Source organism: Salminus brasiliensis, chromosome 12 (genome assembly GCF_030463535.1).
Source record: "Salminus brasiliensis chromosome 12, fSalBra1.hap2, whole genome shotgun sequence".
Taxonomy (NCBI): domain Eukaryota; kingdom Metazoa; phylum Chordata; class Actinopteri; order Characiformes; family Bryconidae; genus Salminus; species Salminus brasiliensis.
Window position 1 is genome coordinate 12409218 of NC_132889.1, and position 16006 is coordinate 12425223.

Sequence of the window (16006 nt, forward strand, 5' to 3'; positions counted from 1 at the left end):
GTGCCATGAAAACCCCATGCGAGTATGAATGGGGGGCTGCCCTACTGGCACAGCGGATTTGAGGCTTCTGTTTCCCCACAAACAGCTCGATTGCGGGCATATCCAGCATCTCCTCCGCCAACCAGTTCCGGTGCTGCTCCATGCAACCTGGACGTTTCCTGAATTCCAGTTACCATCTAACTTTTGCTGATTATGTTACTGTATAATATGCACTTTTTAATGGCCCATTAAAAGGAACAGTTTGGAGAAAAATCTAATTTACACAAATTGCCTCTTAACCCTTAAAGTCAACTGTAATATTCAAACACTGCATTACATGGATAAAAAGTAATGGGACACCTGCTCATTCACTGTTTTTTCCAAAATCAAGGGTACAGAGAAATACTTTGTTCTGCTTTTGTTGGAGTAACTGTCTCTACTGTCTAGGGAAAGCCTTCTACAAGATTTTGGAGCATTGTATGATTGTATTTACTTAGTTTTAAAGGTGACTCAGAGTATAAGGGGTTAAATACACTTGTGTTCTATATGGTTTATTTTGTTTTTGAAAATGATCTGAGCAAGACATTTCTGATATATGATATAAAATAAACTTATATATGCAAAGCTTTATTCAACTCATTTAAAAAACAATTAGTCAGGTCAAATAAACACTCCCGATCAAAACAAATTTCTGGCTGTTACTTGAATGTTCAGGTTTTAAAAGGTTAAGCTATGTAGCCGATTTGGTGTCTTGAAGTTTGCTTTAGTAGTGTCTTAATGGAGATATGAGGCTAATGCTAACAATTCAAACACACTTTCTTATATACATGGTATTTGTGTACAAAATATCAGAAACACCAATGGCCAAGAAGAATGACCTTTTCATCAGGCATCCTACCATAGAGGGGGACCCTGTATGCATACAGTTACAACAGTTACTGCTTGTTTTCCATCTACTGATGCACATGTAGCAGCCTCCCTCTAGCCCATTCATAATGATAGGACTGATAGTAGGACCACTGTTGGCCATGTGTCATTTTTGGTGGTGGGCCACTCTCAGTACAGAAATTATACTAACATGGTAGAATAGTTGTAGAGTGTAGTGCGGTGTGTAGATCTAGTGATCTCACTGCTGTGGTGAGAATAGGCCACTCAGCAAATGTCCAGCCAACAAAAAACTGACCACTACTGAAGGGATGCAGGATGACTGACACAAATTGTGCAACAGTGCAACACATACTGACATGATTATGTTTGTAATACTGCTGTGGACAAATGGTCTTTTTTAAAAAAGGTAAGGGTAAAGGTGCACTATACTTGTCACTGTACAGCGAAATGTGTCCTCCGCATTTAACTCATCTGTGGTAGTGAACATACACACACACACACACTAGTGATCTAGGGGCAGTGAGTACACACACACACACCCAGAGCTGTGGAGCAAGGGCCCAACAGTGGCAGCTTGCCGAGCCCGGGAATCGAACCCACAACCCTGGTATTGATAGCCCAGTGCTCTAACCTCTGAGCCACCACTGCCCTTTTCCTTTGATGAGTGACCTAAAAGGGCTCATACCACATACCACAACTCAGTGAAACTGAATTTTTACAGAACTGTGCATTCAAGGATTCTTTAACCACCCATAACTTAGTAATTAACTCATTCCTATTATTTTAGGAAAACGGACTGAGAGTCTTACTTGATGGATTTGATCCACTCCTCCTTCTCCTCTGGTGTGGGAGCTGATATCCTGTAGACCACGTGGTTCCCCTCTACCACCCGTCCATCAGCCTCAGTCTTACAGGCCTTGATCACCTGGCCCTTGTGGTTTGGGTTGTACAGCTCAAAACAGTTCTAGATAAAGAAGGAAAGAGTTGGATTTCAGTGAGATCCTTTATCTTGACTGTCAGTACTGGAGGTTTCGATTTAGACTATACTTCCCAGCACCAGGTGTTTGGACAATACTGCAATATCAATATATATCTGATCCTGAATCGTATTTCTCTTCTATCAATTTATAAATACACTGTGACTGAAACTTGAAGGCATCATTTACACAGATGACATGCAACACGTTCTATTTAACAGGCTATATGCTACACTCTTATTATTTTATTTGTCCCCTTAACATATGTGGGTTCATAAAGGTTTATAAACCAAGAACAGTCATTTTTACACTAACATTTCCCAACCGATAGATAAATACTTGACAGCCATCATATGGCTAAAGTACACTTCAACTTCGACTGTAAACTTCTACATATTTAGCATATCTATGCTTTAATCCAGAGTGACCTAAAATGGCAGTATTGTCCATTTGCTTATCCATGCTGCTGTGTTTAATTTTTTATTTATCACTAAACAACATGCATCAGCTTCCCACATTGTGGGAACAACAAGTAGAAAATGCTGATAAAGTGAAGGACAGATAGTCAGACTAGGGGCAAACAAGTTGAAGCAAAATGGTCATGCAAGGACTCAAAACATGACAAAGCACTCACAGGCTTTCTGGGCTCCTCCACCTCTCGGATACTGAGATTCTCCAGAGGAATGATCCCTCGCGGCTCCTTGTCCTGCACCACGACAATACAATACACGGTCACAATTTGCCAGCCACTAGAAAAAAGTCCTTGAGTACACCACCCTATTCCTGTGCGCCCTCATACTGACAACATCAGCTGTTATTACTATCAAAAGTGCTGACTAAATGAAATCATGCTGTCAGCGGAAGTGGAGATCAAGATGAAGACTATGAGGATGGAAGTTTTTACAAGAACTGCTCAGTTTGTGACACAAGCGGCATGTCTCTCAGCTGAACAATAAAAACCCATCAATTATGTGCAGACGTTTGCCTAAATAACACTTGGAATATTGGACTGTGAGTACTGTAGGAACACTTGGGTCCTACATCATTACACAAGTAGAATTATCCTTCTGCATCTTAACATTGAACGAACACATAAAGCAAGCATACCGTTGTGTATTCAAAGTAGTACAAGCAGTTGTCTGTTAAAATGAACCACCTTCTCTTCCAGGTTTTTACTCTTCCCCCTGCAGGGAAAAGAAAATGACACAGTGTCATTACTAACCACGGTCAAATAAGTACACCTGACCTGAGACAACAGACATGGTCAATTGAAAAGTGACCTATTTTTGTGTTACATGTGAACTATATTAATATAACTTATTTTACTGTAAATATGCTTCATTCTAGCAGAATTCTGTATCTGGTATCTGTGTCACTCTGCACCTAGAAGGAAAAATGTTTTGTACCAACTGGTCAATTTGCATGTTTGACCAAAACAGGTAGCGCTAAGCACCACCTCACCCAAACTGCATTACAGACGTGACGTACACAACCATATGAATACATTTATTATGAATACAATTATTTCCAATAATATATAACCAGTTTGGTTGCCAAACATCTATAAAATAAGAATTATGATGCCGACATCATAGCTTTCATTTGTTGGAAGCTGTAAAAAAGGGAAGATTTTTAGATGTAAACAGAACAGTATATACCTCCATTTAATTATTATAAAACCAACATCTAAAATGACTGAATGATGATCAAGTCTCGCAGCACAAAACCTGATAAGAAATTACAGTATATTCTATGGTTTTTATTCTTATTCAAAACTGAAATACTGAACAAAGCAAAATATCTTCTGGTGTGTAGTTCATAATATGTAAACCCATGTTCCCCCATAAAAATTTAAAACATCTCATTTTGTGAGCTTGGACCATGCCATCAGCGTATGATAAGGAAGCAGACTGTAAGAGTGGGGGGACCTCCAGTGGGGGCTGGAGTTCCAGTGGCTTTTGCTTTGTGGTAGAAGGTCCTCTGATAAGTAGAGCTTTGACTGAGAGCTATAGCTACAGCTGCAGATATAGATATAGAACGTTTCTGTTCCTGTAAATAGCTAAATGAATAGAAGATGAACAGGATTTCCAAAAGGAGATTTTTTTTTGTTTTGAACAATTTCATAAGAAAAAGAAAAGGTTTTGGGCCATCTAAAAGATCTGAGCTCATAGATAACGTTTACCAGGGTTTTAGACTTCTCCAACAAAAACAACAGCCTTGGCTTAGCTCCACCTAAGCAGCTACGTAGCACATATTTTTGGAACCACTTCTGGAAACAACTGCTTAAAGCTCTCAGGCAACATACATACTGTCTTGAGAATGCACTGAAATTTCATTAACACTTAATTCTGAGAGTCAGTGGATATGTAGTTAGATTAGTACATTGTCTTTAAGTAATGTTTGACTTATTATGTATGAATTGCAACTGAACTTAGATTGAATGCAACAGGTTCTATTAAATGGGCCAAATGAGTTTATGTGGGTTAAACTGAAGGTGAAAATATGATGGCTTCTACAGCAGGATAATGATCCTAAACACACCCCATAATCCACAATGGACTACTTCAAGAGGTGCAAACTGAGCGTCTGTAAATAGACATCAAAAGAGCAGTTCATGCTAACTTTTGCTTTTAGCACTTTTTCTTTTTGGTTATTTTATAATAATCTTTCTTAAAATATTAAATAAAAGTGACATCTTTAACTTTATTGAAATCAGAAATTTCCTTGCTAAACATTAATTGAATTCTGACCAGGGGTGCCCAAACTTTGGCTTGCCACAGTATGTATGTACTTTAGTATTTCAACGTAATTGACACTCATTGCACATCTGTAAAATGTAGAATAATCTTGTAGATTATTCATGTACTGTAATTTATAGTTTTCCCATTTTTTTGCCATTTGCACCAAAAAGGATTCCATCAACATACAATACTTGGTGAATAAAGACTCAGAATTTTGATTTCGAATCAAAATTGTACTAAATCAATATTTTTTATCTTCACCACATTTCGTTCTACTAAATAACTGAACTGCCCCAACTACTATTGTTTTCATTAACACCATGTTCTGCTATAATGTGTACAAACTGCTGGTGCTTGAAAAAAGATCGGGCTTTTATTTGCAGCAGAGATGTGCATGTTGCCTGGATACAAATAATTCATCTTGCACTTTTAAAAATTAATTAGCAAAAACCAAAATGTGTTAATTTGAACATATTTAATGTAACCATAAAGGAAGTTCCTGTAATACCCTAAAGGGAACTAACTATCTGTCACTGTGTTTCTTTTGGTAACACCATGCAGCGCCACACTGCTACATCTCAGTGTGAAGAGGGATGCACTACTCAAACTCCATTTAGTCAACCTGAACTCCTGGCTACATCAGCACTAAAAAACGGCTGGAAGCAGGGTTTCTGAACCAGAAGTCTTTCTCTAGGAGATGTCACAGTGTACCCATATGACAAAGTAAACCTGGCTGGCTGTTTTCCTAGAGGCCAGTAGTGCCGAGTGCTGAAGCAAGGTGCATTCCAAATAACTTCACACGACCGCTGCAGTTGGCATTTTATGATTCAATTAGATGTCCGTGTTTACTGAGGTTGTCTGGCCCAGCCTTTAGCAAACACAGCCTTAATACCACTAAAGTTTTCCACATAGAAACACACCCGCTCAGTCTCTCACTCACACAAGAACTTCCTTCACTGAGAAACCACATATCAAACAGTCGATTTCCGGGTCTACATGAAGTCGAGGGAGTTTTTCCTGGTGATAACATTAACAAAAAGCTTTTACCTTTGCTGAGGGCTGATGTGGGCTATCTTACCCAGGAGTTCGTTTCAGATCTTCAACAGTCACTCCCCCACAGCTAGCATTGTAACCACCAACCAAGATATTTTTTGTGTATGCTGATCACAACTGAGTCTAAGGTTTTGTTCCTGCATCTTTTGAATACAAGTAATGGGTAGAATCCCAGGGCTGTGAGTGTGCAGTTATTGGTAGGACTGAGCAGAAAACCATTGAATAACCTTGCAGAAAGCAGGAAAAATGAAAAAAAAGGGCCATATTGTGATAGCAATATGAATAGACGCTAACAGTGGAAATGTTAAATAAAGAACGTAAGGAACTTCTAAATTGTTACAAATGAAAGCAATAGACAGTAATGCTAACATGACTAATAATGAATCAAAGCTCATGGAGACCAGTTAGCACATTCTCATTTGTAGACCTTAAATGCACCAGACTAGCTTACACACATTAGAATTAATCTGAAGAATTAATCTTTAAATGCCTAAAGACTGGACTGAAGTTTCCTGACACTGGCATACCAGGCAAGGCTGCCTAGGAAGAGAAGGCTATGGGTGAGCCAGTTATTATGACACACTCCAGTAATACTGCAATTAACATTGGGTAACACCTGCTAGGTCCTGTTGGTTCATATATCCACAGGGCACAGAAAACAGCGGGCTAAGCCTCAACATGTGAGGAACACCAAGTTACAGTTTGTTGTTTTTCCCAGCCATGAGAGCTCCACTGGTAAATGCGTGAGTGTTTGGGAAATGATTTCCGGTGTGTCACTGTGAATTTATTTCTACAGGGAGATTCCCCATTTCCTAGATCACTGTGAAGTCCAAGAAGATGGATCATGGACCTCACGTATAGCATTAGTAGGCTTTTTTGTAACAAAAAAAACAAAATATTTGTGGTATTTACCGGCAGTCTCAAAAACCTAATAATAAAATTCCCACAATTGTTAGCAAGCATGAAAAAAAACAGTGTACGAAAAAGATCAACAGACATTTTAATATTTCATACCATCTCTGGTCCTTGTTAAAATGAGTCAGACTGCTGCGAAGGAGCGAACTTGGGTACCATTCTCATTTTACTGTTCTGCGCTCATGAGTGTACTATGCTTTTGTAAAAAAAAAAAATAATAATAATAATACTATACTAGCAAAGAAAACTAGTAGCTAATTATTAGAGACGGCACAAGACCACTTTTTAATTTGATAGTACCACAAAGTCTAGTATCCTGATACCAATACAAATACAAGTCATATACAGTTATTATAATGCATGAAGTACATTTAACATACAGTTAGCAATAATTTCTGTAGCTAATACCAATACAATAAAAAAATAAAAGCTTTTAAAATGCGCTATTGTCAATTGAAGATATTCGATTAAGCTAACAGCACCTAAAAGCAGACTTTCATGGACAAACTACTCAAACATTCTACTACCCCCCAGCTAACATGTCATAGCACAGATTTGAACAGATGTATTAGAGGACTGGCTTATTTTTCCCCCCTCCAAATTCCATTCCAGCATTTTCTGTTAATCATATATTGAATATCTGAATTTTAATTCAAAACATATAATATATAATATTGGGAGAAAACTGAGGCCAGGTGAGACCCTCACTACTATAGATAGCACACAGAGTATGAAAGGACAGCCCGATGAGCTTTAAAAGTGCACATAATAATGATAGCGTATGTGTTAAATATCGCAGCACATGTCTAGCAGGGACTAGTTCCACTATCTGTGCCTCTCAGTAACTTCTATGCAGTTAGCTACATTAGCATTTTCTTAGCGAAGTGTTATTTTCAGTTGCTTCTGTAGCACAGCTGACTGCAGAGCTTGGAGCAAATTCACAACATCCTTATTAAGGCAGAGGCAAGAATTTGTACTAATGCACCAGCGTACCTTTTAGGAAGCCCTCGTTTATGCACTACCTTTTTTCAAAAGTTCATATTTGTGTATTAACATCCCCGAACCTCTTTTATTTCCTCCATTTCTGTAAGCATTTAAACCTAATTCCCCTCCTTTACATCCTCCAGGGGCTATGTTTAAATGAAAAAGATTTCAATAAATAAAGTCTTCTCTCTGCACCGCCTGAGGAAGGTTTCGGGGTAATAATGTAACGACTTTTTATGCCAGAGCTGTTGGCATGTATATGAGCCTGCAGAGACCTTACATACTGCAGGAGGAATGTGTGTGTGTCCCGGGCCAAGCACTAATACAGAGGTGTGACGTCCAGCCAGGCCCACATGTAGCCAAGTGATCCCTGACCCTGGCAGTCCTCAGCAGCCAATTAGAGAAGGCACTGGTTTAAACTACCTCAGCAAGGAAATGCAGAGTAGGGGTGGGAATTACTAAATGTGCCAAAATGTGATATTATCATAATACTGTAGTTATTCTAAAGAAAATTACTATACTGCATTTTCTGGCAGTGTATATTGTGCTTTAAATGTTCTGACTGCAAAAACATGCAGTCTACACTTTGTTCATCTCACCTTTTAATGCACAATACTGTGAAGTAACAGTAACATATTTAGCAGATTCCTTTATGCGATTAATTTTGTATTATGTAAGTCTATCAGATAGTCTTAAACAGCCTATATTCCGCTGGAGGACCGAACTTGTTATTACAAACTTCTATCCTAGCTATCCTAGCCACTCCAGTTTGTACAGAAGTCCCTGTGGTTACTGAATAATACCCCTTAGTGTGCAATAAGCCTTTCTGAGTTAAGAGTTTAAAACTTCTTTTATGCAGTTTATCACAGTTAATCACATTTTTGCTTTAGAAGCAGTTATTTTGCTTATCTGCTTACTGGTTTATCCACAGGTGTACCATAAGCACTGTCCACAGTAGGCTGCTGATGGTACTGAAAGTATGGCTTTAAAAGCCATTTAAAAGCAGTATTTGAACAGCGAGAGCTGCAATCTCGGGTTCTATATTAGCAACATACAGCATGACGGCAGCTTCAGTCTGCTCTACCATGAATAGTCCATAAAAGGGTCAAACTTTCAAAATGCAGAAACAGTATAAAAAAATAGTTAATAATAATTAAGCAAATATTTTGTCCTACTTACAATACATTTCAAATATGAAATATAAATGTATATTTAAATGCTAAAGTGCTCTGTGTATTAGGGGTGGAAATCTTTATGCATTTAAATATTAAAGAATTAGGATGCTAAGATATTATGTTATTTTACAGTTACTACTCCCATCATGTTCTTTGTTGTCCACAATATTGCAATGCTATGTAGTATGTACTCTATGAGGGATGAGAGGACAGAATGGGTGAGGGAGGAGGTGAAGGGAGTAGAGGAGGTTGCGATGGAGCGACAGCGCTCTCCGGGGTTACCTACCTCCTGGGGAGTGCGGGTGAGAAGTGACAGGCAGACACAGAACAGAAGGATGGGGGGCAGGGGGCAGAGGAAATAAAGAAACACAAGAAGGAACATTTAACAATGATACATCTAGCCACACACTCACACACTCACACACCACTTCAGACCAAAACTGCACAGACGTGGGGAGGAGACAGAAGGGTGGGAGAACATTAAAAACACATGTAAATAAAGCAACAGACAAAATACATCACTACTCTTGGAACAACGCCTGGTGAACAAAAATAGCACTGTGGGATAAAAGTGTCTGACTGCGTTTTTGTGGGAACTCTTAAAACCCCCTGACTGTGAAGTGGCAACATTAACGTGAGAGCAGTGACATTTATAGAGACCTTGGCAGCAGATCCCATTAAAGCGTTGTACATTGTACTTTCACACACCTTTCCATGCAAGCGGACACCTATTTGTGATGAATCTACTTTTGGTCTTCACTCTGGAAAACAAGGGGGTGTTCTGGAAAACATCAGGGGTGGCCAAACTTTTGGACACTCTGTGGGACCAAAGTGCAATGTTTGTTGTGGGCCAAGAAAGCAAAATGATATACAAATCATAATGTAATTCAAAACTGTAGTTCACAAATGTTTGTTCTTTCACTGCTTGAGACTGTAGGGATTGGGTTGCTTTTTAGTGTGTCCAAATCAAATGTTCCCATGGGGCTAACATTAGGCTGTAGGCCTCACTTTGGGCATATATGATCTGAAGTACTATAAGTTGTCCTTTAAAAACATTAAAGTAAAAACTTCAAGCATCTCATTTACAGTATTTATCATAAAAAAAACACCCACTGGAGCCTTATTTAGGAAACCAAAAGGGTGCCAATCCATGCTCCTGGTAATCTACTTACCCTGCCAAGTTTAGCTGCATTTCTATTCAGGAACATGTAAACCTCACAAGTAAGTGTGTAAAATTAGGGCTACAACAAATCTTTTTTAGGACAATAGGTCTCTAGGAGCAGAGTTAGGCAGCCCTGTTCTATGGCATCGCACCAAAGAAACCTTTTTGCAGAAGAAATAATGCAATCAAAGTGCCCATTTGTAATAAGAAGCTGTAGACACATGTATCATACACTGAACGGTGGTGGTGTTTTCACAGCTTTCACTGTCACCACCCACCGTCTGAGAATACTCACAGTCCTTCTCTGGAGTGTGGCCACACCATGACAGCACTCTGTCATGTTTGTGGAGTGACAGAAGGTATTGGAGAGAGGACAGAATAGTAACACAAAGGACAGCGAAGAGTAACACGAGAGACTGAAAGCAAGTGCGGAGAGCTCTCATGGTCAGAGGCCTGTGCTTCTCCACTTACCCAGCTTCAGCAGCCAGCCTTCTCTGTCAGGGTTGAAGAACGTGTGGGTCAGGTCATTGCCGTCGTCCTCAGGGATCTTAAAGGGTTCGCTTTTAATGCTTTCGTACAGGTTCTGCTCGGGAGCAGGAGGGAGAATACAAGAAAAAGAGATATGCGACACATTAGTGCTCATCCTTCATGCAAATAAGTACTAACACATGGCTGCGACTTTGAAATATTCATGTCCTTCCTATGGCCACTAGTGCATTAATCATGATGGGCTCGGGTACTGTTCTGGATTCGCTTGAATGGAACCCAAGCCAAATGAGAGTTCTGCAACTTCTAAGACTTTTGAAACTTTACCACACTTTAGGCACATGAGGGTAATTAAATCCTTATGAAGCATAAGAGGTAATGAGATGGAGAAGATGGAGCATACAGTTGCTTAAGGCACTGATATTTGAGGAGCTAGCTTGTTGCTAGCATCATTAGAAGCTGGGGAATACTATGCAGTTGGAGTTCTGCGGGGGGATAGTATAGCTCCTGTTGTTAGCTTTTGTGGATGTGCAAGCCACACTGTCAGCACTGCCAGCAGGAGGGAATGGTATGCAACAATTTTAGTGGCAGTAAACATTAATGTCTCTGACATTAGCGTTATCAGCTCTAGTGAAGCCCAATGGTGAGTGGCAGTACCCTGAGCAGCTCCTCTGGCAGATCTCCTCCTTCGTTGATGCCTCTGTTCATGGAGATGAAGCGCTCCACGGCAGGCTTGTCCCTGACGTTGGGGTTGTGAAGGCTGGTGTTCAACATGATGATGGCGAAAGAGAGGACATAGCACGTGTCTGCAGGGAAACAAGAAAATGTGCCAAACACTCCTTATAACTCCCAGCAGCTACACGGCTTTATTATACAACGCTCATCCGCATTACTCGCTAGTAAACGGCTAAAAAAAGGAATTACCTAAGCCTAATAGCACGACGGATTCCATCACATTAACGCAGATTTGTGTTTGACAATCAGAATAACTGTAACTATTCCAACAAGTCATTTCAATCAGTCTGAATTTCCAGCTCCTCTCAATTTGAGCTGGCGTGTGTAACATTACAACTCTGTCAACTCTCTCCTCAGACTTGAGAGTGGGCGCGAGGCACTGGAGTGAAGAGAAGGTGGGTGGATAAAGGGGGGAAAAAAAATACAGCATGTTGTTTCTAATGGCTTCGACATGGCGCAGTCCCAGCAGACGTGGTAAATAAATCATTGCAGTTGTGCTCTCCTTTGCCACTTTTCCTCCAGCCCACAATGTCCATAAACAAACGGCTGCCCTTTCCTTCCACCTACCCACTCCACAGCTAGTCCTGACACATGTGTCAGCGGCCAAAGGCCTGTTTAACCCCTCATCTACTTTAGCACATTTTGGGCACGAGGTTAATTAAATCCTTATGAACCAAAAGTGGTAATAAGAAGGAGAAAATGATGTATGCTGTTAGAACTCAGTAGGTCCCAGAATGCAATTTAGTGTAGTGCATATAGTTGCTGTCATCTCATAACTTACAAAAGTCCATATAGTTAAGCTTTATAATCGAGGTGGCTACAACTCGACTGTGAGAAAGAGGGGGAAGAGGAAGGATTATACACACACTAGGGGCTGAAGCCTGTTTTTTTTTTCTTCAGCATGAATAGCCAGAGCTAAACTCATCTAAACTGAATATTGCAAACAGTGGATATTTGGTGGATATTTGCAAATGCAAAAACATGGAAATCTAAACTAGCTCTTTTTGCTGTTTAGTTTCTATATATGGATTAAGGAGGGAATTGTATGTTTTGAAATCTCTTTACATATAAGAACAAATGCTAGGAAATTTCAGCTTTTCCTGATATGGATTCTTTAAGACCACACCTTCTAGGATATCTTCTATGCAATTGTCTGTTGGGGTGCTATCAGTATCAGAAATAGCCCAATTATCCTGCAGTGTGGCCCAGACATTGATTACATCTCATTCTATCAAACTGGATCTAGCATGAGACTAGTGCATATGGAGCTCTGGCACGAGGAGTCACTGTTATTGACTGCCGATCAATTTCATTATCACTGTCATTGTAAGTTAATTAACTAGACCATGCATCTATCAGCAGAATGAACTATCAAACAATGAGCATGCCCTATGTCGTGCAAATATGTTGGAACGACTGTAGGAAAAAAAATGCACAACAATTAAAGCTTTACTACAAAGCCGCTACAGTCAGATGGAAATGGAGAGGAAATAATTGGCAAAGCTGTGATTGTTATCTTATTGGTATGGAGACCGCCACCCCATACTGCTAGAGTCTGACCTGTGGATTGGAAGACTCCTGGGTTGCATTGGCAGTATCGGGAAGCAAACGCTTCCATCATACGATCGATCTTCTGCGCCTCGCCCGGCAGTCTGAAGCTCCAGAGAAATTGCCTGCATGGAATGAGTGTGTGGGTGGGTCAAACAGGGAGATGAAGAATCCAGAGCAGAAAGAAATGAAGAGCGTTAGAACAGTGCAAAAGTAGTTCCAAGTTCCAAGTAGCAACCTTAAGGTAAAAAGCAACTAAAAATTGTTCTTTCAAACTAGACTTTCCAAGCTCAAGTATTTCAGAAAAGTAGAGAAAGTATTAGCAACCCACCTTAATGCCTGGACAAGATTGAGGTCTGCAAATTCATGGAGCTCCACAAAGGCCTGGAGAACTTTAATGTTGAAGTCATCCCTGCAAGAAAACATTAGTATATGTCAATATAGGGGAACACATTTTATTTGTGAAATGAACTGTTTTTACATTTAAACTGGATACTGTGATCATATTAGATTAGGTAGGTAGGTAGATACAATAATAACAATAAATAGAATAAAATAAAAAAATATGTATTTGAACCTAACCAGAGATGAAAAGCAGTGCAGAATTAAAGAATAATAATGAAAAATGTGCAAGACAATGGATGACGAGGTATCAGCAGATTAAAAAACAATACTGAATAAACATGTTTACAGCTTTAAAAAAAAAGTTAACACTTAATAGAACGAGTGCTATAAAAATGGCATACAACTACAAGAAGAAAATCAAGCTATCAGCATCCAGATCCTACCAACAGAGCCTCTTGAAGAGGTTAATTGTTTTAGGGGGAATCTTCACAGGCTTACAGCCAAACCAGTAAGCTGAGTAGTAATCTGGCTTTTTGAACATCCATGCTATGCACCATGAAACCTTGTTGTTCTGACAGACAGGTCCCGTGAGGTGGCCTCGTTTACTTCAGAGAGATAAGAAACACATGTTGCCCAGGCTGCTTTTTCATTGCCGCGGAGGCTTGTCGCCGTTCTGCTCAATAAACCCAGACAATCAATTTCCGGAAGATTTATGCCATGCTCACATGCGGTGAGCGCACAAGTCGCTGGGAAACGGGCAAAAATGACAGGGGAAGAAATAAAAAAAAAAATGGGTGAAACGAAGCCTTTACCTTTCGCCCAAGTAATCCCCGATAACCGTTTTGTTTAGGCCTTCCCCTTTGTAGAGGAACTGCGCTATGTCTTCAGGGGTGTGCTGCAAGAGGTCGTTCTCCAAAAGAAACTGGATTCCCTATGGGTGAAATAGGAGTCATAAATACCAAACATCTGAGAACAGGCACACATAGCAATGACCAAAGCTTCCCAAAGACTTCCCAGTGTTATCTACCTTAACTGGGTAAAACATAAGGGTTTAGAATGATGCCTAAATCAAGTTCAGTTTTCCCTTTAGGTTCAAATGCTAAGAAGGTCATTCTCATGAAACAGCCTTCAGCCATATCCAAATTCATCTTGCTGACAAGCAATATCCATATAATTGAGGAGATCAATAGGAGCTGTATAACAGTAGAAAAGATCAAATATTAATTTCATTTTACCCTAATTGTCAGTATAAAAATGTATCTACATATCTGTTTGACAGTATTGATAAGTATAATTTTTGGCATTTTCCTCATGCTAATTAGATACAATTACTAAAAACTAAGATTCATAACATATAGTTTTATATTTTAATAATATTTTACATACTTTGTCCAACGGTAAAACATGATTAGATTTATTTCTAAATTACACTGTCACTTGTGACAGTTTTGCAGTTTTTCATCAGTTTTTCATCATGGATCATATTTCATGAGAATAGCCCAAAAGCGAAGCCGACCCTGGAGCCGACACACTACACATAACCCTGTATACCCAAAACGGTAACTTGACTTAAAATCATAATTGCCTTTTTGGGATCCATGTTGAATTTCTTTCTTCCCATGGCAATCTGTTTGTTTCTCTGAGTGGTTTTGCTAAAATGGAGAGAAATAAACATAATTCAGATTTAGTATTTGTCCTCAGTGAACCGTTTACACACAGTGGAGGAGCATGCTTTAGAAACTATGATGTGGTGATTGATATCCTTTTAAAATGAGCTGCAAGAAATGGCCAAGAACATCTCTAGTCATTTTTCAGCTAGACAGCTGCCAGCCAACTTGGAATATACATGACATTAATGATTCATGGAGGTTCCAAAAATTCTGGCCTACATTTAAGATTCCAGTTGGTTTTAGAAGTTCATGCATATCAGCCATTTCAAATACACTGAAAGTGATTTCATTTCTGATTTGCTGAATTAAAGTGACTAAAGAGGAGTTTCTACCAAAAATGTTAAACATGTGAGCTCTTTATACACCATGGACTGTAAAAAAGGACAACAGAAAAACCTGCTGCTTGAATTTGTAAGATGTATTTGAAGTCAGTTACAGCATTTGGTAGAGGGAAATCCTTTTAAGACTGGACACCCCACATGTCCAGTGCTCTTACAATATGAACATAACATGAATATATGAATATAAATTAAATGGAAATGTTTTGTTTTTCATGAAACAACATGACAGCAAAATCCTCTACTAGTAGGAAGACATGGTCACCCTGCAATGATGTCATTTTTTTGCTGCATCTAATTCAATTCTAAAGAACAGAAAACAATCTGTAAAGCTCAGCAGAAAATTCACATTTCCAAACACTTTATCTAAAGGTAAACTACACAGGGACTTCATAGTGCATGTATAAGCACTGAATAAGATCACTAACAAGTAAACTTTGCATATTTATAACCAGCTCATGACAGAGACCGCAAGAGCACAAGACACTTTATAAAGTAAATGACACTGCATTGGCATCACAGGCCTTAAAGTGATAGACATGTGTTTCATTTGTTACACTGTTAAAAAGTATTATTCTCAAGTATGAGAACTTGTAAGGCAAATAAAACAGACTGCTGACATTGCCTGCTCATAAATATAAGGTATATATATATTATTCATAAATATGGTTGTGTAGTTGTATCATTACATATATTATTATGTCCCTGTGCAGCCTGCCTCTGTTTTTGCACTGAACCTATAATGGTAATGAAGCTAACAAGTAATTGAATGGAAGTGTATTCTAAACTGCATTTCTACAAGTTGTTAATCAGTCTCATGTAGACTTGCTTATGTGGTATGACATAATGTTATCCACTATAATAAACCAAACAGCAATACTTATGCTAATACTGTTTTACCTACGCAACATACAGTCTGTCTATTTAAACAACATGAACTAGGTCTATCTATTTGTCCCCCCACAATGTATGGAGTAACTGTTGCTGCAGCTGCCCACCAACCCATGCTT

At 39.1% G+C, this 16006-nt stretch overlaps 1 protein-coding gene across 1 annotated transcript in view; it reads right to left on the reverse strand.

The window, feature by feature from the left end:
* cyth3b (cytohesin 3b) overlaps positions 1-16006 on the reverse strand; it is a 40881-nt gene that overhangs the window by 3998 nt on the left and 20877 nt on the right. The window contains exons 4-12 of the mRNA XM_072692873.1: positions 14574-14640; positions 13801-13919; positions 12975-13055; positions 12656-12768; positions 11018-11166; positions 10346-10457; positions 2952-3028; positions 2479-2550; positions 1677-1831 (exon numbers count right to left, since the gene is read on the reverse strand). Of these exons, the coding sequence (XP_072548974.1) occupies positions 1677-1831; positions 2479-2550; positions 2952-3028; positions 10346-10457; positions 11018-11166; positions 12656-12768; positions 12975-13055; positions 13801-13919; positions 14574-14640 (945 nt within the window). The remainder of the gene's footprint in view (positions 1-1676; positions 1832-2478; positions 2551-2951; positions 3029-10345; positions 10458-11017; positions 11167-12655; positions 12769-12974; positions 13056-13800; positions 13920-14573; positions 14641-16006) is intronic.